The 27,747-nt window shown below is 40.2% G+C and overlaps 1 protein-coding gene across 2 annotated transcripts in view; it reads left to right on the top strand.

Annotated features, from left to right (window-relative positions):
- Nucleotides 1–27,747, top strand: part of RAPGEF5 (Rap guanine nucleotide exchange factor 5) — a 234,930-nt gene that overhangs the window by 74,376 nt on the left and 132,807 nt on the right. For both annotated transcript variants that reach the window (XM_061413684.1, XM_061413685.1), the window contains exon 7: nt 20,011–20,059. In XM_061413684.1, coding sequence (XP_061269668.1) covers nt 20,011–20,059 — 49 coding nt within the window. The remainder of the gene's footprint in view (nt 1–20,010; nt 20,060–27,747) is intronic.

Below are 27,747 nucleotides of genomic sequence, written 5' to 3'. Positions count from 1 at the left end.
GTCAGTTCTTTGCATCAGGTGGCCAAAATATTGGAGTTTCAGTTTCAGCATCAGTCCTTCCAATGAATATTCAGAACTGATTTCCTTTAGGATGGACTGGTTGGATCTTCTTTCAGTCCAAGGGACTCTCATGAGTGTTCTCCAACACCACAGATCAAAAGCGTTAATACTTCGGTGCTCAGATTTCTTTATAGTCCAAATCTTACATCCCTACATGACTACTGGAAAAAGCATAGCTATGACTAGATACTTTGTTGGCAAAGTAACATCTCTTCTTTTTAATATGCTAAGTTGGTTATAACTTTTCTTCCAAGGACCACGCATCTTTTAATTTCATGGCTGCAGTCACAATCTGCAGTGAATTTGGAGACCCTCACAAATAAAGTCTGTCACTTTTTCCATTGTTTCCATCTATTTGTCATGAAGAGATGGGACTGGATGCCATAATCTTCTTTTTTTTGAATGTTGAGTTTTAAGCCAGCTTTTTCACTCTCCTCTTTCACTTCCATCAAGAGGCTCTTTAGTTCCTCTTCACTTTGTGCTATAAGGGTGGTATCATCTGCGTATCTGAGGTTATTGATATTTCTCCCAGCAATCTTGATTCCAGCTTATGCTTCATCCAGCTCGGCATTTTACATGATGTACTCTGCATATAAGTTAAATAAGCAGGGTGACAATATACAGCCTTGATGTATTCCTTTCCCATTTTGGAACCAGTCTATTGTTTCATGTCCTATTCTAACTGTTGCTTCTTGTCCTGCATACAGATATCTCAGAGGCAGGTAAGGTGGTCTGGTATTCCCATCTCTTGAAGAATTTTCCACAGTTTGTTGTGATCTGCACAGTCAAAGGCTTTGGTGTAATCAATAAAACAGAAGTAAATGTTTTTGTGGAATTCTGTTGCTTTTTCTATGATGTTGGCAATTTGATCTCTGGTTCCTCTGCCTTTTCTAAATCCAGCTTGAACATATGGAAGTTCATGCTTCATGTACTGTTGAAGCCTGGCTTGGAGAATTTTGAGCATTACTTTACTAGCGTGTGAGATGAGTGCAATTATGCCACAGTTTGAGCATTCTTTGGCATTGTGTTTCTTTGGGATTGGAATGAAAACTGACTTTTTCCAATCCTGTGGCCACTGCTGAGTTTTCCAAACTTGCTGGCATATTCAGTGCCTCACTTTCACAGCATCATCTTTTAGTATTTGAAAAAGGTCAACTGGAATTCCATCACCTTCACTATCTTTGTTCGTAGTGATGCTTTCTAAGGCCCACTTGACTTTGTATTCCAGGATGTCTGGTTCTAGGCAAGTGATCACACCATTGTGGTTATCTGGGTCATGAAGATGTTTTTTGTACAGTTCTGTGTATTCCTGCCACCTCTTCTTAATATCTTCTGCTTCTGTTAGGTCCATACCATTTCTGTTTTTTATTGTGCCCATCTTGGCATGAAATGTTCCCTCGGTATTTCTAATTTTCTTGAAGAGATTTCTAGTCTTCCCCATTCTGTTGTTTTCCTCTGTTTCTTTACATTGATCACTGAGGAAGGCTTTCTTGTCTCTCCTTGATGTTCTTTGAAACTCTGCATTCAAATGGGTATATCTTTCCTTTTCTCCTTTGCCTTTAGCTTCTCTCCTTTTCACAGCTGTTTGTAAGACCTCCTTGGACAACCATTTTGCCTTTTTGCATTTCATTTTCTTGGGGGTAGTCTTGATCCCTGCCTCCTGTACAATGTCACGAACCTCTGGCCATAGTTCTTCAGGTACTCTGTCTATCAGATCTAGTCCCTTGAATCTATTTATTACTTCTACTGTATAATCCTAAAGGATTTGGTTTAGGTCATACCTGAATGGTCTAGTGGTTTTCCCTACCTTTCTTCAATTTAAGTCTGAATTTGGCAATAAAGATTTCATGATCTGAGCCACAGTCAGCTCCACATCTTGTTTTTGCTGACTGTATAGAGCTTCTCCATCTTTGGGTGCCAAGAATATAATCAATCTGATTTCTGTATTGACGATCTGGTGATGTCCAAGTGTAGAGTCTTCTCTTGTGTTGTTGGAAGAGGGTGTTTGCTATTCTCTTGGCAAAAGGCTGTTAGCCTTTGCCTTTCTTCATTTTGTACTCCAAGGCCAAATTTGCCTGTTACTCCAGGTATCTCTTGACTTCCTCCTTTTGCATTCCACTCCCCTATGATGTACAGAACATCTTTTTTGAGTGTTAGTTCTAGGAGGTCTTTTAGGTCTTCATAGAACTGTTCAACTTCAGCTTCTTCAGCATTACTGGTTGGGGCATAGGCTTGGATTACTGTGATACTGAATGGTTTGCCTTGGAAATGAACAGAGATCATTCTTGTCATTTTTGAGATTGCACCGAAGTACTGCATTTCAGACTCTTTTGTTGACTATGATGGCTCCTTCATTTCTTCTAAGGGATTCTTGCCCACAGTAGTAAATATAGTGGTCATCTGAATTAAATTTGCTCATTCCAGTCCATTTTAGTTCACTGATTCCTAAAATGTCAATGTTTACTATTGGCATCTCCTGTTTGACCACTTCCAATTTACCTTGATTCATGGACCTAACCATTCCAGGTTCCTATGCAATATTGCCATTTACAGCATTGGGCTTTGCTTATATCACCAGTCACATCCACAACTTGGCATTGTTTTCATTTTGGCTCTGTCTCTTCATTCTTTCTGGAGTTATTTCTCCACTGATCTCCAGTAGCATATTGGGCACCTACCAACCTGGAGAGTTTATCTTTCAGCGTCCTATATTTTTGCTTTTTTATACTGTTCATGGGGTTCTCAAGGCAAGAATACTGAAGTGGTTTTCCATTCCTTTCTCCAGTGGACCATATTTTGTCAGAACTCTCCACTATGACCTGTCTGTCTTGGGTGGCCCTAAAGAGCATGGCTCATAGTTTCATTGAGTTAGACAAGGCTGTGGGTCATGTGATCAGTTTGATTAGTTTTCTGTGATTGTGGTTTTCATTCTGTCTGTCTTCTGATGGATAAGGATAAGAGCCCTATGGAAACTTCCTGATGGGAGAGACTGTGGGAGAAACTGGTTCTAGTTCTGATGGGTGGGGCCAGGCTCAGTAAATCTTTAATCCAGTTTTCTGTTGATGGGTGGGGCTGTGTTCCCTCCCTGTTGTTTGACCTGAGGCCAAACTATGGTGGAGGTAATGAAGATAATGGGGCCTCCTTCAGTAGGCCCCATGCACCTACTGCTGCCCTCAGTGCACCAACCCTGCAGCAGCCACCGCCAACCCACGCCTCCACTAGGGAGTCCTGGACACTCACAGCAAGTCTGGGTCAGTCTCTTGTGGGGTCACTGCTCCTTTCTCCTGGGTCCTGGTCACACAAGGTTTTGTTTGTGCCCTCCAAGAATCTGTTTCCCCAGTCCTGTGTAAGTTCTGTAATCAAATTCCGCTGCCCTCCAAAGTCAAATTCTCTGGGGATTCTCAGTCCCTTTGCTAGATCCCCAGTTTGGGAAATCTCTTGTGGGTCCTAGAACTTTCTTAACAGTGTGAGAATTTCTTTGATATAATTGTTCTGCAGTTTGTAGGTTATCTCCTCGGCGGCTCTATGTTGGGGTTAATGGTGACCTCCTGCAAGAGGGCTTATATCACAGGTTTTGTGACTCAGGTAGCTGCACCCAGAGCCCCTGCCCCCGTGGCAGGCCACAGCTGACACATACCTCTGCAGGAGACTCAAACACAGGTCTGGCTCAGTCTCTGTGGGGTCTCTGGGTCCTGGTGTACTCAAGGTTTTGTTTGAGCTCTCCAGGCATCTCTGGCGGGTATGTTTGGTTCTAAATGTGATTTTACCCCTCTTACTGTCTTGTTGGGGCTTCTCCTTTGCCCTTGAATGTGGAGTATCTTTTTTTGTGTGTGGGATCCAACATTCTCCTGTCAGTAGTTGTTCAGCAAAGACTTGTAATTTTGGAGTTCTCACAGAGAAGATGAGTGCACGTCCTTCTGCTCCACCATCTTGCCAGTGGCATTCCTGGTGCCCTCATATTCTTCCTCAAAGCTGATGTAGTTGATGATTTTCATCAGTGTAGATTTCTCTCTTGGTATGTCTCTGCTCTATGCTGTTGCTCATTTTCTTCAGCTCATCCGATTTTAGTTTAGAACCACTCTGCATTTGATGTCCTTAGTGGTATTTTCCAAATTCCTTCTCATAGGGTACGTTATCACTCCTCTGAGAAATGCCTCTGACCTTAAAAAAAACAATCTAACCCAAATGACAAATGAAGGTTACTGCTGTAAGTCCTAGAAGATCTTGAAGCAGATGAAACCCCAAGAAGTCAAGAGGACACATAACTTTTGGTGCAAGTGTTAGAGAAGAAGAGATTTGAGATGGAATTTCTTTTTGCAACTCTCTAGGAAAAAAAGACAAAAGACAAAAGAAGAGGTGGTTATAACTGCAGCACATTGTCAACTTCACAGCAAAGTCTTTCCCTGCTTAATGTCTAGAAGTTGTGACATTAACTCCATCAGTTTTTCCATCGGCCATGAACTTGTTCTCTGATGCTCCCTAGCATTCTTTCTAGTAAAAGTCATCTCACATTTTCCCTCTCTGGAATCCTGCTTTACAGGTAAAAAGGACCTGATTTTCCTCTCATTAACTAGGGACTTAACCCGGGCCTATGATTCTTCTCCCATGTCATCTTTTCCTTAGATAGAATCTCTTGGGAAATACTTTTCAGAGAGGCACCAGGAACTGAGTCTTAATGAACAACCAATTGTCCTGTGTCACCAAAAGCATAACACAGGAAACTCAAAGACCCCAGCTCCCCAAGGCTGTCAGCTGTCTCACTCCTCTCACTCATTTGAAACTCCTCTCCTTTGCCATGTCTAGTCTTTCTCCTGAACCTTCCCTTGTTTTCTTTAAGGTTTGTCTTTCGCAAGAATCTGCTACATCCTTTCTGAGTCCAGAAGCATATACAGTGGCTAGGATCCCTTTAGTTCATCCTTCTGGATGAACCTATGAGTTGGGTTTGATACAGTGGAGAAATTCCTTTTTGGGCAGTAGTGTCTGAAGAGAGGGCTTCCCTAGTGGCTCAGATGGTAAAGAATCTGCCTGCAGTATGGGAGACCCAGGTTTGATCCCTTGGTCAGAAAGATCCCCTGGAGAAAGGAATGGCTGCCCAATCCAGTATTCCTGGGGCTTCCCTAAAGAGAATGGTGACAGCTTTTTTGATTGAAATTGTTCACATTGGTACCAGTTCAGGAAGAAGAAATAGCATGGGATTTGAGCTTTGCCGAATGTTTAAAAAGTTAGAACTTTGGAGACTTATTTAAGAGATGATACATAGAGTTAGTAAGGTCTAGAAATAATCTTAGGTTAGGGGAAGAGGGGAGAATCTGTCACACTGAGTATGCAATGCACACCATCCAGTGATGAATTTTGCCACATTTAGAAATACGGCTTTTTTAATGCTGAAGTACTGATCTCCACTCACTCTTTTTCTGGGCTAGCTGCCTCTTCCTTTCCAGGGAAGAGAGAAATGGAGTGGAGTTAATCTCCGTTTTCTGAGTCTGTCACAGACCTGAGTGAGCATGTTTGTTCAGAGAATAAAAATAAGTGACTCCTCCAGGGAATGACTCACCTTGCATCTGGGTACTGCAAGATCTTGAACACCTTGCCACCTTATATTTCTCATCTGTGGGGAACGTACAATTCCCACGTGGAATTGTAGCTTGGTTCCAGCCCTTCCAAGGGCTTTAGAGCTGCTACATGATTTGGGGAAGGTCAGGTGGATTGAGATTTGAGAGGAAATGTCAAGTCAGGCCCAGGAAGACAGATCTCGTTTCGGGAAGCATCAAGAAAGCCCCGGAGCACTTGTAGCTCAGTCTCGGTGTAGTTTTCCTTGTTCTTGGTATTTCTAAGGAGTTGTGGGGTTTATTAGTACCTTTCCTCATTGTGCTTTAGAGCTACCCTGATCAGCTGTCACAGCGTTCAAGGCACCTTCGGCTGTGGATTTTTAAGTCTCTAGGACCACGTGGAGAGCTGGTTACAGCTCCTTCAGTTTCTCTCAGGTAGGATCTCATGGTAACACATCACAAAGCCCACCATTATCAATATGTGAACAGGTAACTCAGTGGCATTTTTCTCTCCTTTGTAAATCAAACAAGCTTAATATATTCTACAACTACCATACATCAAGTTGATTTTCTTTGTCTTGGGAAGAGCTCCCTATATAGCAAAAGATATAGATGTACACACACATGACTTTTTAAAACTAAATACTAACTTATTGTCTCTACTTTCAAAGAAACCAGGACTTTCCTGGTGGCTGAGACACTAAAGCGTCTGCCTACAGTGCTGGAGATCTGGGTTCGATCCCTGGGTTGGGAAGATCGTCTGGAGAAGGAAATGGCAACCCACTCCAGTAGTCTTGCTGGGAAAATCCCATGGACAGAGGAGCGTGGTAGGCTACAGTCCATGGGGTCGCAAAGAGTCGGACATGACTGAGCGACTTCACTTTTCAAAAAAACCATCTGTACATGCTCGGATCTTGTGGTAACCTAATTTAACTGTAGCCTTGTGAAGTATGTTTGGTTATTGGTGAATAGCATAGTTCATGGTGTTTTGCCTACTGAGATGAGCACAGTGTGGGGACATTAACTTAAAAGCATCATTTCAGAAAGATGTCTCTGTGCAGAACCCATTCAAGAATAAAATGTGACTTGAAGAGTCCCTTGTCAATAAGGGAAGAAGTGTGTGTGTTTATACAATATATTATGATCTTTGGGTATCAGTTCCCAAGACGAAGATAGTAATTTTTCTTTGCAATATACATGCAAAACAGACCTTTTTAATTGACAGGGTATACAGATAGACTATAGTTCAAAAGCCTCAATTCTTCGGTGCTCAGCTTTCTTTACAATCCCAACTCTCACATCCATACATGACTACGGGAAAAACCTAGACAGACCTTTGTGGACAAAGTAATGTCTCTGCTTTTGAATATGCTGTATACGTTGGTCATAATGTTTGTTCCAAGGAGTAAGCGTCTTTTTATTTCATGGCTGCAGTCACCACCTGCAGTGATTTTGGAGCCCAAGAAAATAAAGTCTGCCACTGTTCCCATTGTTTCCCCATCTATTTGCTATGCAGTGATGGGACCAGATCCCATGATCTTTGTTTTCTGAATGTTGAGCTTTAAGCCAACTTTTTCACTCTCCTCTTTCACTTTCATCAAAAGGCTCTTTAGTTCTTCACTTTCTGCCATAAGGATGGTGTCATCTGCATATCTGAGGTTATTGATGTTTCTCCTGGCAATCTTGATTCCAGCTTGTGCTTCATCTAGCCCACCGTTTCTCATGATGTACTCTGCATATAAGTTAAATAAGCAGGATGACAATATACAGCCTTGATGTACTCCTTTTCCTATTTGGAACCAGTCTGTTGTTCCATGTCCAGTTCTAACTGTTGCTTCCTGACCTGCATACAGATTTCTCAAGAGGCAGGTCAGGTGGTCTGGTATTCCCATCTCTTTCAGAATTTTCCACAGTTTATTGTGATCCACACAGTCAAAGGCTTTGGCATAATCAATAAAGCAGAAATAGATGCTTTTCTGGAACTCTCCTGCTTTTTGATGATCCAGTGCATGCTGGCAATTTGATCTCTGGTGCCTCTGCCTTTTCTAAAACTAGCTTGAACATCTGGAATTTCATGGTTCATGTATTGTTGAAGCCTGGCTTGGAGAATTTTTAGCGCCAAAGAATTGACGCTTTTGAACTGTGGTGTTGCAGAAGACTCTTGAGAGTCCCTTGGACTGCAAAGAGATCCAACCAGTCCATCCTAAAGGAAACCAACCTTGAATATTCATTTGAGAGACTGATGCTGAAGCTGAAGCTCCAGTACTTTGGCCACTTGATGTGAAGAACTGACTCATTTGAAAAGACCCTGATGCTGGGAAAGATTGAAGGCGGGAGGAGAAGGGGACAACAGAGGATGAGATGGTTGAATGGCATCATGGACTCAATGGACATGAGTTTGAGTAAACTCCGGGAGTTGGTGATGGAGAGGGAGGCCTGGTGTGCTGCAGTCCATGGAGTTGCAAAGAGTCGGACATGACTGAATGACTTAACTGAACAGATAGACCATTTAGCTATCAGTTTGTACATTAACAGTCACAGGTTTGTGGAGTGTTACTGTGAAATCCTATCTAAGGCAAGTGGAAGGAACTTTCAAAGGACGATCCATGAACATTTCATGTTGGGTTGCTTCTTTGGTGCATTGGTTTAAAATAGAACTTCTTATAGTTGCTTAGATGAAATTTAATTTTACATACTTAACTCAATGGTACAGCTTTAGTATTATGTCCATTTGTGAAGGAGGACCAGGAGGCATATAAAAAAGAGAAAACTACTTGAGTTTTTGGTGGTGATGGAATAAGGTAAATTTTAAATTAATTTGTTATTTTATGCTGTTGTATTAGTATAAATCAATATAAGGAAATTTTATGTGCATACTAGATGTTTAGAATTAGGGTGAATTCTGTTTATGTCAAAATGATGATAATTCTGGTAGTGAGTCATTGTTACTATGGATTATGCTTTGCAAATTTTAAAAATTTATCTGACATTTGGGTTATTTAACTTGAATATAAAGACAATAATTTTTTTTTTTAATTCCAGAATAAAAAAGATGCCCGTAGTGAAACTGCTTAGAAATGAATCACTATTGACACTTTAGTGTTTATTACTTTCTAGGTTATATTTCTTGTGTGGTGTATATTTTGTAAAATATGTCCCCCCAAAAATGACTCTTATTTTGAGGTCTGTGCTTTTCCCTTAATGTATTTGCAGCACCAACAGTACCTCCTGTGACATTGGTTGTTGCTCATAGCACCCTATACCATGGATTTATCATCCCCTGACCATTATGGTTGTTTTCCATCTTTTGTATTAGAAACAGCACAGATGAACTTCTATATGGGGAAATTATTGAAGAAACTTGTTTGCAGATATAAATGTATTAGCCTCTTGTTGAGTTATGAAGACCAAATGAGATCTGGGTAAAAGGCTAAGACTGGGTGATTTTTGTTGAGTTCTTACCTTGTGCAAGCATCCTGCTTCTGTTTTTATGCAACATCGCATTTCAGCCTTGAGCAGCACAATGGGTTGTCATTTGCATTGCAGAGGTGAAGCATTTGAGACAGGAAGTATTAATGAAGAGTAATTAAAAATAGCAATTTTTGCTATTGTACAGTAATTGCTGTAGTAATGAAAAATAGCAATTTAGGGTTCAAAAGGCAATTCTCTACATTATCTTCACTTAGGACACTTCATAGTTACTGAATAAGTCTCAACAGGTGGGGTTTGGGATTTGATTATAGAGTCTTCTTATTTGAAGAATTGTATAAAATGAAACCTATGAAATTTTATTAAACAGCATTTTAACTTTTAGCCTGTTAGGGATCATGAAATACTGTAAACATGACTGCATGGTTTAGCAATTCAGATATTTCTTCAGACTGGCTCTCAAGTCATGGGATTCCATTGTGTGAACTCAGAGGTATGCTCTGGTAAAGATGTTACAGCAGGTAAATCATGACCCAGGACTAGACTTATTAGCATGTTACTATAAAATCCTAAAATGGGGTTCAAGGCTAGTTTTAATTATTTTTTTTCCTTTATTTTATTTATTTATTTATTTTTTTATACATTATTTTTTTTTAATTTTATTTTATTTTTAAACTTTACTCAAGGCTAGTTTTACAGGAGGGCTCTGAGGCTCTGAGTTGCTGTACTTTAGTAGGTAGAATGACCCCAAAGATGAATGCAGTATTTGGCACCTGTAAATACTCACTACGTGGTAAAAGGTACTCTGCTGATGTAATTAAGTGTACAGATCTGGATTGTCTGCAAGTACCCAGTCTAATCCTGTGAACCTTGCTCTGGTGAGCATCAAAGAGAAATGACAGAAGAGAAAATAAGGAAAGATTCGAGTGTGAGGATTCAGTGTGTTGTTGCTGGCTCTGAGAAGTAGGTCTCCCTGTGCAAGGACCAGAGAGAGGCCTCTAGGAGCTCAGGGCAGGTTCCAGGTGACACAAGCAAGGAAATGGGTCCCCTAGTCACATAGATGCAGGACCCAGACTCTGCCAACCACCCGGATGCTCTTGGAAGCATCTTCTCTCCCAGTGCCTCCACAGGGAACACAGCTCCGCCTGTACCTTCGTTTTTGGCCTCATAAGTCTCTAAGCAGAGGATCCAGCTGAGCCATGCTTCCTCTGCACTCCTAACCTATGGCAGTGTGAGATGATCAATGGGTGTTCTCTTAAGCTGTGGGTCGTGATTTGCTAGGGCAGAAATACAAAAGTAATACACACTGCTTGTCGAATACAGCCACAATCCCTTGGTTCATTCAACAGCAGTTATCTCTTGGATGCCAAAAGCTGCCAGGCCACAGCTCGTTGGTTGATCCCTCTGAAGTTTCAAAGTGAATTTCTAAATCTGAGGTCTGTCTTACATACCTTTGTAAAAGCTTCAGAATTTTGTAGAAATCTAAAAGTATATTTTAAAAAAAAATATAAACTCTAGAAATACCTGCACTGTAGGCCCTTTTTCAGTGAAGCCTATCAGTCACTCTTATGCTCCTGGCAATGTGGGGGCCATGTAGGAGGCATATTATAAGCAGAAGCAGTACTGATTGTCAAGGAGTTTTAATAATTTAGATAGGAAGAAGGGTTTAAACAAATGAAATAGTAAAGCAACTAGGGACTGAAGTGTCCTTCTATTATAATCTGTTGTTAAGCTCAGCCGTATTGCTTATAGTGGTGTGATGATGACGATGATGATGGTAGCTAACATGCACGTAGCACTCGCTGTTGCAGGCACCGTTCCTGGATGCTTTATAGGTGTTAACTCACTTCATGCCCATAGCAGTCCTGTGCTGTGGGGTGGAGGGCTGTGACTCTGCCCCAGCAAACAGATTCCCAGATTTCTCTCAAGGTTGGCATAAACTAGATGAAGATTTCCCGTTCCTGTTATAGGCTTTTGGATCTTGTGTTCTGCATCTTGTTCTTCCAGGATATCCTCCCACATTCGCAGTTTTTGTAGATAGACTTCCTGGTTGCAAGGGTCTTGGATGATCTGGATTCATGCCAGTGGGGGAGTTTCTGTGTAATGTCCCTTGTTGTTGTTCAGTCGCTCAGTCGTGTCCGACTGTTTGTGACCCCACGAACTGCGGCACGCCAGCCTTCCCTGTCCTTAACTATGTTCCTGAGTTTGCTCAAACTCGTGTCCATTGAGTCAGTGATGCCATTCAACCATCTCATCCTCTGTTGCCCCCTTCTCCTCTTGCCTTCACTCTTTCAGCTTCTATAGGACCTGTCCCTTCTGATTGGAGATCCTTACTGTAGAAGATCCCTGGAATGTCTAGAGCTATAGGTTATACTCCTGCTGCAGTTTAGAAACTTACTTCCAAAAAGCACACTGATTAAGAAAGACCATATAAGGAATGACATGTAATACTAAATAAAAGGCATGCTAAAGACATGTTTCCAAATTATGTCTTTAAAGATACTTTGTTAAATAAACCATATCATATAAATCTACTGAAGAATCATTAAATGTGACATAGATTGAAAATACTCTGGTCTTACCAGAAAATGGAAAAAAGTAACTTGAGACTTAAAAATTTTTTTAAATATATTGATATAAGCATAATCCATGTTTTATTTCATTGTCATAGCAAAACCCAGGGTGTCCAATGTATACGTGTTTCCTTATAACATTTCATATATATAAAATGTTCGTCAAGAAATTCATGTGGATGAGCAGTTAGAGCTTTGGGGAAATGACTAGATCAAGAATTGAGAGAGCAGCTTTGAAGACTGAAGGAGCAGATTCACTTGCTCTTTTGAAAAGATGTCAGTGTCATTTGCTTGCTCTTTTCGGATTACATTTGGCCAGTACATCTGCAGCATCTCCTGTTCTTTGTGCCATGAAATTGAAGAGATTTCCACAGTAAGGAATGGCCTCCAACTGTTCTTTTTCATCTGTTGAGATTTGCCCTCCCCCTGTCTCTGTTACCCAGATGAAATGCCAATAATATCCCCAACTGTTCTACTGCAGGCTGACAGATAGACGACTCCCAGGAGGTTTATGCTTGTTCTCTTTTGATGATAGTGGATAATTTGGGTAGGAGGCATTCATAAAACAAATCTTTAGAACAAATCCTTGGTCTGGGTACTTCTGAAATTTACCTTCCCATATAAAGCATCTTCTACTGAACTTCACATAGTAGAACATTTCCACTGTGGGTAGTTCTGAGTATTTGAAAGTTTGTAGAGCTAAAACATGCCTTTTTGCCACAAGAGAAGCCACTGCAATGAAAAGCCCACACACCACAACAAAGAGTAGCCCCTGCTTGCCACAACTAGAGAAAACCCAAGCACACCAACGAAGAACTCCCTCACCCCAAAAAAGGAGATGTGGAAATAGGTGATACTGAAGACCAGATGAAAAGAATATTATATATGAAATATTGGACATTGGACTCTGTCATGGTGTCATGGGAAGTCTTTGAAGAGTTTTTTAGCAAGAGATTAATATAAGATTTATATTTTCTATTGAGTATGATGTGGTTTGAAGAGAGGTAAATGAGAGGCAACAGTCTGAGTTGGGAGGAGATGGTGGGTTGCATTAAATCAAGGACACCTCACTTCTTGGCTTGAGACCCTGGTACATGGTGGTACCATTCACTGCCTGGGTATATGGGCCATGCTACAGATTAGAGAGTGGAGGGAAGTGTAAGAAAGTGACTTCACATTTGGAAGTGTTGAGTTTGAGTTACTCGTGGGGCATTTAGGTCCTGGAGGTGGATGGGGATGAGACTTTTGGACCCTGGAAATGCAGATAGATTGAAATCCTGTGAGTAAGTGAGGTTGCCTAGGGAGAATGAATGGAAAGAGAAGAAGGTTGAGAGGGCTAAGAACAAACCACTGAGGATCATCAAAACTTAAAGATAGGGGAAAGCGAAGCCTTGAGGGAAGAGAAGTGGCAGCCAGAGAGAAGAGAGAAGAGCCTGGAGGGTATGTGTCATGGAATCCTGGTGGCTAAGGACAAGAGGACGGTAACATGCCAGACCCTGCTGAGGACAAGATAAATGAAGACTGCTATATCACGTCGACCGCAAGGAGGTGACCACCTTGGGGTTGCCCCATGAATCCTGTCAACTCCTCATAAGCCGAACAGATGGTACTTCAAACTGAGTACAATCCAGGTGTTGCTGTCTCTGGAGTCCATCATTTCTTGCTGACCTGAATGTCATCCTCGTACTATTCCAAAACCATTGTTATGCAATTCTAAATAATCTCATTTCCATTGTTAACTTATACCATGCTTATGATCAACTAAAAATTATCACATCTTTCTAATGTGAACCTCATGCATAGGAGATACATGTACACGTAGCAGACCTAAATAACAGACTTAAAAAACTAACTTACATATAGGGGCTTCCCTGGTATTGCAGTGGCTAGAGACTCCATGCTTCCAGTGCAGGGGGCCCGGGTTCAGTCGCTGGGCAGGGAACGAGATGCCACCTGCCGCATGTGAGCCTGAAGCTTCACATGTTGAAACTAAGACCTGGCACAGCCAAGTGAATAAATATTAAAAAAAAAGAAAAGAACTTACATGTAGGACTTTATTCCACTAGTTAGTTTCAGGTCACTTATGTATGTATTAGTCTTTGGTCAGTGATTATCTAAGTTACAATAAAATAGACATATCTGTATTTAGTCAACAAAGTCTTTATGAGAATTTTAAAAAATATCCCTAATATCCTTGAAATAAGAATAAGCATATTTTATCATCGTAGCATGCTTAGCAAACACGTCTTTGATATGGTGAGAGCAGTTATTAGGAAAACAACTATTTGTTAAATAAACTATTAGGCAGAGAACAGTACTGTCTAGACAGATAAATAACCTTCTTAATTTTCCAATTATGGGTTGACATTAGCAGGGAATCACAGGATTATTCATGTGTCAGTCCTGTGGCAATATTAACTATTTAGAACAGAAGAGTGAATTTGGAAATGGGAAAATGGGCCACTGAGGAACAAAGGAAATTGTCACTGAGTATGTGGCTCTTTCTTCATGGGACAGAAGTCTAGCCACCATCACTACTCAGTTTATATCTTATCCAGAAATATGTTGATGGCTTTAATAAGCATATTTATTTATTTATCTAGAATTTTTAACCCTGTTTTGGGAGCAAGTATATTTGGGAATAAAACAGGAAAGTGTATTGAATTATGTTTCTTCTTACATTTAATTTAGGAAATTGAGAAAATGTGTTCTGTGTTTTAAAAAACATTTTGATTATATTACCAAAATTTAAAGATTTCTAAGATTAATAGATTTATTAAAAACCTTTAGGAAGTTTGTGAATTCATGATTTTCTGAAACATTAGTTTGTAAGGATGGCCCTTTGGTGGCGTCTGTCACTGTTGGTCTGTCTCCCACAGGGACCTTTGTTGGCTTTCTCCAGCTTCACGCTTGGTTTTCAGGGGCCTCTTCCTCCAGGAAGGCCACCACGTCTTCTCAGTTGACCTCTCCATGGCCGTGATCTCTGGCACTCGGGGCTTGTATTTGACACTTTCTGTTGCCTCTTGAACCTTGTGCTGATGCAAGACTCATTGCATTTGTATTTTGAGTCTGAAAGCCTTATTAAGCCAGAGAAAAACAGACAATATGCTGGAACTGAGACTAACCCTGATTCTTGTTGAATTTCAGGGCTATTTTGTGAGTAGCCCTGCTGGTTTTTAAAGATAGAAAGCCAAAATACTTCAACACTTTAAAACATTTTAAAATTGCCAATGGGTACCCAGAGGAAAAGGAAATTTTGATGTGTTTTATCAGTCCCTTAATTATCCTCTATTTAGATATTCACAAGAGCAAATACACCCTAAGCTGCAAATGTGTTTTGAGTTATAGGGTTCTTTTTATATTAAGTAAACCATGTTTTAAAGTTTAAGCTTCTTTAAAAGCTCCCTTGCAATTTTCCTTGTGCTTGGGTCTGTCAAACCACTGATGATGTAACGGAATCTTACCACTTGATTGGATTATATCAAAATTTAATACCTAAAACACAGTGAAAACCATGTTCCTTTACAAATGATTTAAATTAGAGGAGAATAAAATAAAAAGTAAAAATTGATTGTCAGTTGAAATGATTTCAAGATTAAAAGGTTGAGTCTTGGAGAAGTGAAGATGTCTTATTAAATAGAAGAGTGCTTCTCAACCCTGGATACAGTGTAGAATCGCTTAAGAAACTTGGGAACAACAGCAGCAGTAAATACTGATGGCTGGACTTGTCCCCCAGAGATTCTGATTTAGATGAGGCCCAAGTATCAGTTGCTTTTTTAAAGCTTCCCAAGTGATTCTCATGTGCATTCAGGTTCAAAATGGATGCAAAGCCAAGCAATTTAAAAGAAAGCATTTCTTAGACAGAATATAGTGACTACATAGCTATTTGACAAGAAGAAACATGAGAAAAAGATGGAGACAAACCTTCAGCTTAAAATTAGTAGAGGTTTACTTACGATCCATTATTCACAAATCTGAAATATAAAAGCCCTAAAACACCAAAAGGTTTTTATGACTTGTGTGTTTGTGTGCTTAGTTGCTCGGTGACGTCCAGCTCTTTTGTGAGCCCATGGTCTGCAGTCTGCTAGGATCCTCGTCCAGTTTCCCAGACAAGAAAACTGAAAGGGCTTGCCATTTCCTACTCCAGGAGATCTTTTCGACCTAGGGATCAAACTCGCATCTCCGGCATCTCCTGCTGGTGGATTCTTTCCCACTCTGCCACCTGATGCCAGTCTAACCTAAACTGAATATATTTAGTAGAAAATCCTGAGACTCCTCCTAGTCTGTCTTTATCCCATTTGGTATGAATAATCATACATTTCATTACAGAAATATTAGTGTGTCTGATTTCTTATTATAAGACTTCACTGAGGGTGTGACATAGGTAGGGTACATTTCTGAGCTACATAAAATGTTCAGTCACCAATTCAATGGACATGAGTTTGAGCAAGCTCCGGGAGATGCTGAAGGACAGGGAAGCCTGGCGTGCTGCGGTCCATGGGGTCGCAAAGAGTCGGACACGACTGAGCGACTGAACAACAACGAAGGCTTGTGATAGACCACTGTGAGAATGGACTTCCCGTCAGATCAACAGCAGTGCATTTCTTCTAATTTTCTAGGCAGTGGTTTAGCACGCTCATAAAATAAAAACAGTGGTGAATATCAGAGCATGGCTCTTGGCCATTTTTAAATATACATTTATAGGTATGTATTTTTTTGATACTGATTTAAGAAGAGGGTTCCATATGTGTCGTGATGAGAGAGGCTTACATTAAGGAACAGCACAAGGAGATCAAGTAGAAAAATAATTGTCTATAAAAGACTTTTCAGTGTAACAGACTCTTCCCCCAAGTTAATGGTTTAAATCAGCACATATTTACTGTACCTTCTTCTTTTTTTTTAAGTGAAACAGGTTAAGTGTTTATTAGGAAAAAGGGTATGTGTGGATAGACACACAAAGGTGAACTCAGAGAGAGTCGCCACGTATTTATTATCTTCATCAGTCCCTGAGTGTTAGGAATTCAGGAGCATCTTAGCTGGTTGGTTTTTGCTCAGGGTTCCCAGAAAGTTATCAAAATGTGGGCCAGGACTTCAGACATCTGGAAACTTGAGCGTTGCTGGGGTGTTATGTTTCTTTTTCAGTGCCAACAAGTCCTGTATTAGTGCTTACAAAGAAAAGTCTAGTCTCTGTTTCTGCAGTTGTTAAAAGTTTAAGTTTTCAGAATAAACCTAACAAGTATTTGCTAAAGGAGGCTTGGAGTCCTAATTTGTTCTGAAGATTTCTGCTACAAGTCCCTTCTTAGGGGGAGTGCCTTCTCTTTGGATTTTCCTTGTCCTCCCTCAGGCAACCTTTTTTTTTCCCTCCCCTGGGTTCTGTCTCTGTTCCCTTTAAGTTGCCTCTTCATCCACCTCCTGTGGGTCAGTGCAAGAGTGTTGATGGCCCTGAGTCATGGTGCTGAAAAGATAGCTGCCTCAGCGGAGCTTCTGCCCAGAAGACAGGCATTAGTCACAATTGAAAATAATGAAATAATGATTGCTGGTGTGTCTTTAAAAAAAAAAAAAAAAGTGCTAAGAGGATACTGTGTTGTTGTTCTGTCACTAAGTCGTGTCCGACTCCTGCAACCCCATAGACTGCAGCACGCCAGGCTCCCTGGTCCTTCCCTGCCTCCCTGAGTTTCCTCAGACTCCTGTCCATTGCGTCAGTGATGCCTTCCAGCCATCTATAGGAGACTAACGGGATCTCACCCAGTTTGTGATTTGTTTGCTCAATGCTTCCCCCTTTGTATTTTGGAGGAAGAATAACCTACCCTTGGGGTTTTGCGCAAAAATGTTTTCCCTCGGGGCCAGAAATGTGGAAGCTGTTCTACACGCCACCGCACATAACACTTGTCCGTCCTCCCTGACTGCAGATGTTCAGGGGATGTGGTGTGGTACAGTAGAGTATTCTCACTTATTTTATGGAAAAAAGAAAAAGCTTAGGTTCATTTTTAACTGTGAAGTTCTTGTCTTTCTCACTATCCTTTTTTTTTTTTTTTCCATCTTGGCTTCCCAAAAAGTGCTCTGTGGGTTTCTTGCTCATCCTTTTTCTCCCTTTCTTTCTCCACCAAATCTTTGCAGAGATGTTTTATATAGTGTTGGGAATATAACATTTTCCTTTTCTGAGCTACTTCTGTTTTGAGTCTTATTTCTAAATCGAGAAAGAAAAACTGAAGCTCTCATGAAGAGAGTCTCAGGTATAGAAAACTGAAGGAGGAGGGTGGAGAAGACAGCTTTAAGTGAGCCACCTTCTGCATCTTTTTCTGTCTCTGCTGCCTTTCTATGTCTGAGCCAAGAGGAGTCTTCCCTGGGCGCCACAACATTAGGAAGCCATTGACAGGGCCCCAGGGAGCCTTTCTAATCTGTGTCTTTGTCCACCTCCAGATATTCTCCCCTGTAACAGGGGATTGTGTGTAACGGTAAACCTTACACACAATTTCAAATGTCTAAAACAGGCACTAATTTGTGTTTTGTTTTGTTTTTTTGCTTTTTTATTACTACACACGCAAGTATTTTGTAAAGGCTTTCCTCTGATGAATCATCACTTCTCTCTCTCCCAAGTCTCTTTTTCTGCATAAGTTCTTCAACTAAATTTTTATATCTGTGAGCATTTTTTTTTTTTTTAACTTTTAATTTTGTATTGGAGTAGGAGCGGCTGAGCATGCGTGCATGTGCGGGCGCATGCACACATGTGCGCTCACACACAGCTGATTGACAATGTTGTTTCTGGTGAATAGTGAAGGGACTCAGCCATACATATACATGTATCCCTTCGCCCCCAAACTCCCCTCCCATCCAGGATGCCACATAACATCGAGCAGAGTTCCACGTGCTCTACAATAGGTCTTTTGTTTGTTATCTGTTATCAGTACAGCAGTGTGTACATGTCAACCCCAAATTCCCTAACTGTCCCTTCTCCGTGTCCTTCTCTCAGCAACCATCAGATGTTCTCTGTTAGTCTCTTTCTGTTTTGCAAGTTCATTTGTATCATTTCTTTTTAGATTCCAAATATAAGGGGTGTTGTATGATATTTCTCCGCCTCTGTCTGACTCACTTCACTCAGTATGACAATCTCTGGGTCCATCTGTGTTGCTGCAAATGGCATTATTTCATTCTTTTTAATAACCCAGTGATATCCCATTGTATATATGTACCACATCTTCTTTATCCATTCCCCCATGAATGTTTTTGGATTTCAAACCCCCACCATTAGAGAGGGACTGATTATCTTCTCATTACAGTATAATTTTCCTGAGGAAGCCCTAAGGAAGCAAAGAATCAGTTAAATCAAGAGTATATATACCCTTTAGACTGGCATTCACACTGGCCAGCCAGGGAAGCGTGGCAGTAAAGCAGTGTGGGGAAGGGGGAATGCTTTCTTCAGGGATGACTATACCTTGATCATTGTGGTATGGATCCCAGGCAGAGTCCCAGTGTCTCGCTGAGCTGCTTTTGCCTTCACATACATCAGTGTAAATTAGATTAATTTCCGTAGCAAATCTTCTTTAACCTTGAACTTCACGCTCTGCCTTTAAAATTTCACTTGTATAACACATTAAGCTGCAGGACCCTTCCAAACTCACTACCACCACCCCTTGAAACCTCCAGAGGTTTCCCAGATATTATCCTCATGTTATCTTTTTTTTTCCCACATTATCTTTGCAAGTGACTGTGGTTATCTTTCTTGGTCTCTGTTTTATGTTCCTTTTTGAGAAAGGATTTAAGCATATATGTTCAGGGAAGAGAGAGAGAATGAGTGAATAAGCAAAAATCTGGACAGCACTTAAGATATTAGAGCTCATCCTGCCTGTCCCCATTTCACCTGGCCTGTGTGTTGGTAGCATTCGCGTTTATGCAGCACGTCATCTGAAAAGGTTGCTGGTAAACCTGTCAGGCCTCAAGTGATTGTTCATTGTATTCAGACAGAAGTCCAATTAAACTAAGGTCGTCTACCTCCGTTTTTCCAGAATTTCTGTATAAACTAGAATCTTTAGGAGAGAAAAAATATTTACGATCTTTGCCACAGTATTGTGCCTGTTGTAATAATTTATTTGCATTATTCCTGAATGTTACACCATTACGTTTTTGAGGTACTTTTCATCAAAGCGTCAGAAGTAACAGTGTTTTCCAGTGTGTACATTCTGGCAACTGTTTATAATTTCTTTTTAAAGGAAGTCAATTCGATTCTTTGAGGTTTTTGGCCTAAAATTCCTATGCAGAAGTTTTTCCATATTATTAAAAACAAACAAAAGTATGGCAGCAAACTTAACTCTTATCTCAACAGCTCTTAACTTTGCAGATCTAAAGACAAACCTATGTTTTTCTTCTTCTAATTTGATGTTTTCCCCCTAATATTTTCTTAGGTGCAGAGAGAGCTAGCAGCTGTTATTGCTTTGAAAGCAAGGAAGTCTGGTGAGTAGTCTTTCATGGGGCTGGAGGAAGATTCAGATTCGTTGGGGATATTTCACATGTCATGTGGTTGTGAGCAGTTGAACGTATCCTGGGAAGATTTGGTCCAGAAAGCATATCTCCATTTGTTTTAAAAAGTATTCTGCTGTCAAAATAGCACAGGCATATATACAGTTCTTTCAAATTTCACTGCCTGGCTTTATTTCATGCTTCAAGGAAAAATGAAATTCAAAATTCAAAATGTGTTTGCAGCCCACTGCAAGCATGGGTCTAGGTACCCAGCAAAAGAAAGCAAACCACTTTACATTACTTGTCATAATGACAGAGGAAAATAGATAATATAATGGTGGTCTCTGTTTTATATTTCTCATCTCAAAGTGGCTTCTTAAAAAAATAATTGAATTGTCTAATAACATTTCATAGCAAGCATGTTTCATAGGAACTGATGGTATGGATCCAATTCTTAATACCTTAGGAAGCAATCCGTGAATATAATAAGTGGAAAGGAAAAGGGAGCTCTCAGCTACATCTTGAGGAGAGAAAGCCATGTTTTGCTGAAATTCAGTATGAAACAGACGCTCAGTGAGGTAGAGAACCCTTGCATTGAAAAGAAGAGTAGCAGGAGGACCCTCGCTGTTCAGAGGAGGCCGGTGCTGAATGGAATGGCAGACAGAGGGGAGGGGCTTCATGGAGAATGGTAAGCCAGGCTAAGACTTTGCAGGTGAAAGCACAGTGACAAAGTCAGAGAGTTGCCACGGTTTGAAGAAATGCCTGCAACAGAGATGTCTTCAGAACAGAAGTCATACATTTTGCATCTTCCTTTTTCTAGCTAGAAGCGAAAACTTTGCTTTTCTCTCGGTGGCTTTTGGGATCAAACACACCTTGTTGTGTTTGTACTATGTTGATTTGGCTGTTGTAGAGGATGCAGAGCCTGGATACTACAGAGGTGGTGGAGAAGAAATACGAGGCACAGCGATGCAGATCTGCAGCGCCCAGGCAGTGGGAATGGCATTAGATCGTGGATGTTTGCATAGGTGGAGGCCAAGAGGGAGAAGGGACACCAGTATACAGGTTGTAGGAGGGGAATCTTAGAAAAAAAATTGTGCTAGAGCTGATGTAGTATCCCACAACCGTAAGGAGACAAAATTTACAGTCTGTGTGAGTTGGGATGATAGTGCCTTGGAAGATAGATTTATTTTTTAAGTTTTAGAAAAAGTTGGGGAAATAATAAAATACATATACTCTGTCATTGCTGGAGCAAAATAGAACAAGTAAATATAGATGGGGCTGGAGAAGGAGGTGGTTGCTAATTTACACAGTGTGGGCTGGGCAGGCCCCTTGAGCAAAGACCTGAAGTCACTGAGGGGTGAGCCCCGTGGACGACCAGGCAAGAGCATTGGACAGAGGTGTGCAAAATGTGTGTAGAGAACAGCAAGGAAGTGAAAGTGGCTGGAGCAAAGTGAACAAGGCAGAAAGAGGTAGATTCCGGCCGTCAGGCTGAGAAGTTTGAACTCTCTGGAGGTGAAGAGAATTGAGGAAGCGTAAGCAAGCCCCAAACACAGTGGACTGTGCAGAGTCAAAGACTGGTATGCAGTTGACTGTTATGCCATGAGGTTAGCATCTCTATTTTCCTTACTTATTTCATCCGTGGAGCTTGGAATGTCAAGACAACATTGGCAACTTCTCAGGGACAGAGTGAAACACAAATATATCAGGAATGGGGATGTAAATTCATAGTTTTATTTTGTCAAGTTCCATGAAAACCCCTACTGGTAATTTTTAAACTGTATTGAATTTATAGGTCATTAGATAAATTGGCACTTTGGAGATAAGCATTTCCATTCATGAATCTAGGATTTCATTCCACTTTTTTCATATCTTCAGTACTGTCTTAAAAATGTCTCCTTAAAGCTTTGTACATTTTTTTGCTTAATGTATTCTTTGGCCTTTGGTTACTGTTATTTTTTTGGCTTCTGGTATTTTTAGCTTTTTTTTTTTTTTAAGTGAAGGTTTCTGTCTTTGTCTTTCATGACAGTTTTTCTTGAAATAAACTTTACCTTTTAGAGTAGTTTCAATTCACAGAAAAATTGAGCAGAAAGTACCCAGTTCCCATATACCCTGTGTCCCCACATGCCCTGCTCCCTTACTGCCAGCATCTCAGAGGGGTATATTTGTTATAATCAATAGCCTGTGTTGACACATCGTTGTCACCCACGGTCCATAGTTTAGGGTTCACTCTTGGTACTGTCCATTTTATGGGTTTGGACTAATGTCTAATAACATGTGTTTATATTATAGTATCACACAGAATCACTTCACTGCCCTTATGCTCTACCTATTTATGCCTCCCTCCCCCATATTCTGGAAATCACTTATGTTATTGTCCCCATAGTTTTGCCTTTTCCAGAACATCACGTGGTTGGAATCATAGAGTAGATAGTCTTTTCAGATTGGCTTTGTTCAGTCAGTAATAGGCATTTAAAGTTCATCCATGTCTTCTACTAACGACTTGATAACTCATTTCTTCCTAGCTTAGAATAATATTCCGTTGTCTGAAAAAAAAAAAAAAAAGAATAATATTCTGTTGTCTGAATGTACCGCAGTTTATGTATCTGTTCACCTGCCAGAGGACATCTTGATTGCTTCCAGGTTTTGGTAGTTATAGATGGTATAAATAAACCTTGTATAAACATCCGTGTGTATGTTTGTATACAGGTTTCATCTACACAGACACCTCCATGCACACATAGTTTTCAGCTGCTTTGGTGAGTAGCAAAGAGTGTGATTTCTGGACCGTGTGGTAGGAGTGTGTTGAGTTTTGTAAGAAGCTGCTTCTGGTGACTACCTTCCCGAGTGGCTGTGCTCTTTGCGTTCCCACCAGCAGTGAACGAGAGTTCCTGTTGCTCTGGATCTTCACCAGCATTTGTTGTCAGTGTTTCAGATTTGGTTGCTTTAGTTTGCATTTTCCTGATGGCATGTGATCTGGAATATCTTTTCATGTGCTTACTTGTTATCTTTATATCTTCTTTGATGAGGTGTCTGTTAAAGTCTTTGATCCATTTTTCAGTCAGCTTTCTTGTTTTCTTGTTGAGTCTTAAGAGTTCTGTATATATTTTTGATGATTGTCCTTTTTCGGATATATTTTGCAGGTGTTTTCTCCCAGTCTCTGGCTTGTATTCTCATTCTCTTCACGTTGTCTTTGAAAGAGCAAAGATTTTTAATTTTAATAAAGTCAGGCTTATCTTTCTTCTCTTTTGGATCCTGCCTTTGGCGTTATAGCTAAAAAGTCATATCACACACAAGATCATCTAGGTTTTCTATTATTACATCCTAGAAATTGTATAGTTTTGCGTTACCTTTAAGTCTGTGATCCGTTTTGAGCTCATTTTCATGAAGAGTGTTAGGTCCGCATTTAGGTTCTTTTACGTGTGGGTGTGTGTGTGTCTAGTTGTTCGAGCAGCACTTGTTGAAAACACTATCCTCCTTCCATTTTATTGCCCTCTCTCCTGTGCCAGAGGTCACTTGACTGTATTTGTGTGGGTTTATGTCTGGGCTCTGTTCTCTTCACTGCCCTGCTTGTCTGTGCTTTCGCCAGTGCCACCCTGTTTGGGTTACTGTAACTTTACAGTGCGTGTTGGTAGGGCACTGTCAGCCTCCCAGCTTTTTCTCCTTCAACATTGTTCTGGCTATTCTGGGTCTTTTTCCTCTCCATATATACTTTGAATCAGTTTGTTGATCCACATCTGTTATCTTTTCTAATTGTTTATTTTTCCTGCATGAGAATTCTTGTTTTTGTTCCTATCAAAAGTGTTGAACTTAAATGAATTCTAATAGCTAGTTTTAAAATTACCTGGGGTTTTCTTTATAGGCAAATACAGTGTCTATCAATTATGACTATTTTATCTGTCTTACCAACCCAAGTAACTCCCCTTTTTTCCCCTCATGCTATTTCATTAGCTAGGGTCCTGTGATACATAAATTGAATAATAAAAAAGATAGTTAGCATCCTTACTTTGTCCCTGACAAAATTAAATAAGTTTTCTGACTAGAAAAATAGAGTAAACAAAGAAGATCATTTTTAGAGAAAAACAGACTTTTCTGTGCCATATTCCCCAAACTACAACAAATTTGGGAAACCGTCTAGGGGCAAAAATAACCAAGATGATATTGCAATATTCAAAGAATCCAAATGTGGACTTCAGGAGATAGCCACCTGATTTGTCCCACACTTCTGCTGCTGCATTTGGCCTTGAGAGTAGATGGAAAATCATAGCGGCAAAGTGTGAGAACCTAACTCCTAAGTATGGCTTTGGTTCCTTTATCAGATTCTAACTGAGCACCTACTCTAGGGCATTGGCGGCACGGTGGTGAGCAAGGACAAATACGGCTCCCTGCTATTTTAAAATCACGTTGTTTATTTCAGAGATAAATAAACGTGAGTAAGTCAATGGCTGTCTGAAAAAGGATAATGTATTACTATGTAGTTAGGAGGTGATAAAATGAACTGTTAAACACAGCCTTAATTAAACAGAATTTTAGCTGCAGAATGGTGCTTTCTGTATGCTCATTAAAAAAAAAAACTATTTTGATTTTTTTAAGGTAGAATAAGAAGAAACTGGTATACTTCTAATAAAAAAAAGTATTGAAATAATAGTTGGCACATCTGGGGCTTGACAAAAGGAATTGATTGCCTTAATATCTGTCTTGCAGTGGAACTGTTAATTAGGGCTCAGGTGGTCATGCCAGATTTACGTCTCTCTGTGAAGGGTTGTTAAAACAAGAATTAGTATAAAGAAAGAGTTTTTTGGTTTCAGCTGTCCTACAAACAGAAATAAAAGTAATTGCCAATTGATAGATTATATAGATGACTCAAGGATCTAGCTTTGTAAAAAATCTATTTTGTTGTAATTTTCTAAGAAGCCATTAGGATGTGTCTTTAAACAGTTTTCTCCTCGAAATGCTAACCTTAGTGAATATGAATAGCATTTTAAGGCTTCACACGGTTAACACAGATATCCTTGGACTTGTTTCTTTTTTGTTGAATTGCTGATTCTACTGCTAATTGTTAGAGTCTTAGGAACATTTTCTTCCCCCTTTCAAGGGAATCCACAGCCAAAGCATGTTTAGCTCTCAGTATCTTTAGATTAGATGAAATTTGTGCCATGGTGGGCTTTTATTTCTGGAAAGCCAGAAATCTCATATTGGTAAACCTCTTTGGCAGTTTTTATATTTCACTCTCTCTCCTAGTCCATACCTAGTTAAATGTTTTAAAACTAAGTATCGAGGATATTAATGTTGGGAAAACACAGAAGAGGTTCTAGACTCTGTTTGTACCATTAAATGTCTTTGTGACTTTGGTAAAGGGATTCCAATTTGTATTGTATCATAAGGGGGTGGGTATAGAATGTAGGAACCTTCGTGATTCCTTCCAGCTCCAATATTTAATTATAATAGTATTTTCATTAATTTCTTTCATTATCCTTAATGGAGTCACAACCTTGGGAATGTTTTATTCAGGACTCTTAGGGACAAGTGAGAGAAAAATAAACTGAAAACCACAAAGGCTCAGGGCATCTGTGGAGCTAATCAGTCTCAGCAGGAGAGAACCTCTTTCCTGGTAAGGCCCACGGAGGTCTCAGCGGGGACTTTGCTGGAAGGATGGAATGCCCATCTCTGGAGCAGTGGAAGCTTGGATGGAGGGCAGGATACAGAGGTTAAGTCCCACGAACTGAGGCTGGGGCAGGTGTGGCTCCCCAGAGAAAACCAGCAGGAGAGGGATGGCTGCTGGGGCAGAGTGCTCACCACAGGAGGAATTGCTTGTATTGTCTGAATCTCGTGATTCAGAGAGGATTTAGAGGGAAATGTCGTGCCTGAGAGTACACAGGTTAAGGCTGCAACCAGTGCAAACACAGGCTTTCCAACATCCAGTCTCTAGTTTTCCTAGCTACGCTGCGTCCCCTCCCTTGTTATTATGGGGAGTAAAGATTTGGTTTATGGAAAGGCATTCACATTTTCTACTTTTGTTTCTGGGAATGGAAAAGAATCGAGTGAAAACTTACATTTTTCAAGCAGTAAATAGCAGCAATTTTCCCCCCTCATTTTCAAATAAATTAGCCAGGGATTCAGGTTACCATGTTATTTTTGTACCAAGATATTTTATTATTTCTTTGGGATGTTAAATATATATATAAAACATAAAATTGTATAAAATAGTTTTACCTACTGTGTTTAGTTTTAGCTTTTAGAAACATTATTTTTAATAGGCCAGAAAGGATGAGAAGGAAGCCCGAGTTTTACATTCACGTTAAATTATTTCTCCTGGCCTCAGAAATCCTCTTTGTTTGTTCAATCATCTTTGATTCCATGAAATTAAAAGACGCTTACTCCTTGGAAGAAAAGTTATGACCAACCTAGATAGCATATTGAAAAGCAGAGACATTACTTTGCCAACAAAGGTCCGTCTAGTCAAGGCTATGGTTTTTCCAGTGGTCATGTATGGATGTGAGAGTTGATTCCTATACTCAAGCTTAAATAGGCATTTGAATGGGTATGTGATTTCTCCAGCTTGGTTATTAACATTTGCTGTATACTGAACGGTGTGTTTGTAAAACATTCAACAGGTGACCGCGGGATCTGGTAATCTGGGTGAACCCATCAGACAAGTTGAGGGCCTTTTATTATCTGGCTAAATTCCTAGCTTTGAAGATCTACTGCTGGTAACAGTCACTGGTCACCAATAACTCGTTACAAGAACTTAAGCAGTTCTAAGCCCCTTTGTGAGATTGGCAGGGAGTCAGTGCTGACAGGAAGCTCTGCAGAGAGGGTTGAGGTCTGACACAATTGAAGGGACATGTTCTCCTTCAGGGCAGAAGCTTCCCACACAGAAGACATCCCCATCGCTTTGTCATGAAAAATGAAATAGATGGACTGATTATTTTTAACAGTAGAGAAAGGTTTCTCCCTTCTGCACCTTTAGAAAAAGAAAAATAACCATTAAGCCAATGGAATTGCTTCTACTTTTATGGTCCTCTAACTTTTTACTTTTTATTTTAATGGAGCACAGTGTTTGACTTCATTCTCTCATGAACACATTGCTCATAAAGGAGAACGCACAGTAAAATGGGATTTTAGAGTGGATGGTAATAATAAAATTAAGGGCCATCAAAGGCAGACTTAACGGCTGGTACAATTATTGCTATCTCAAACCCCTTTCTGGTTTCTTGTGATTAACTTGCTATTGAAAAAAATTTAAATGCTTTGAAAGTATTAATAAAAGCTGTAGTAATCCTGTCTTGAATAGTTTTTTTCCATCTAATCTCTGAGTGTGCTAATAATGTTCAAACTAGAAAATGCTAGTTTATAACGACAGAGGTCTATTGGCTGTATTCTACGCAGTTGAGATATTATGCTTTATTTTTAGTGGTATTTTCAACCCCTTAAAAATTTAAAGTCTTCCCCACCCTGTCCTCGCAGGGCGCCCCGTCTCCTCTTGGAGCTGACGTTTTCACATGCTTTGTGTTGTGTCCTCTTCTCCTTTGCCGCCTTCTGGATGTTGAGCCGGCAGGGCCATGGCTCTCGTTCGTGGTCAGCACAGACCCACACCGATTGTCTTGTTAGCCCCACTAACAAATGTGCTATTTAGCATTTGTCAACCAAGAGGAAAGAAGTAGCATGTGTTTTCCCCCAAAATC

The sequence above is a fragment of the Bos javanicus genome, chromosome 4 (assembly GCF_032452875.1).
Source record: "Bos javanicus breed banteng chromosome 4, ARS-OSU_banteng_1.0, whole genome shotgun sequence".
Lineage (NCBI taxonomy): Eukaryota > Metazoa > Chordata > Mammalia > Artiodactyla > Bovidae > Bos > Bos javanicus.
This window is presented reverse-complemented; position numbering and strand designations above follow the sequence as displayed.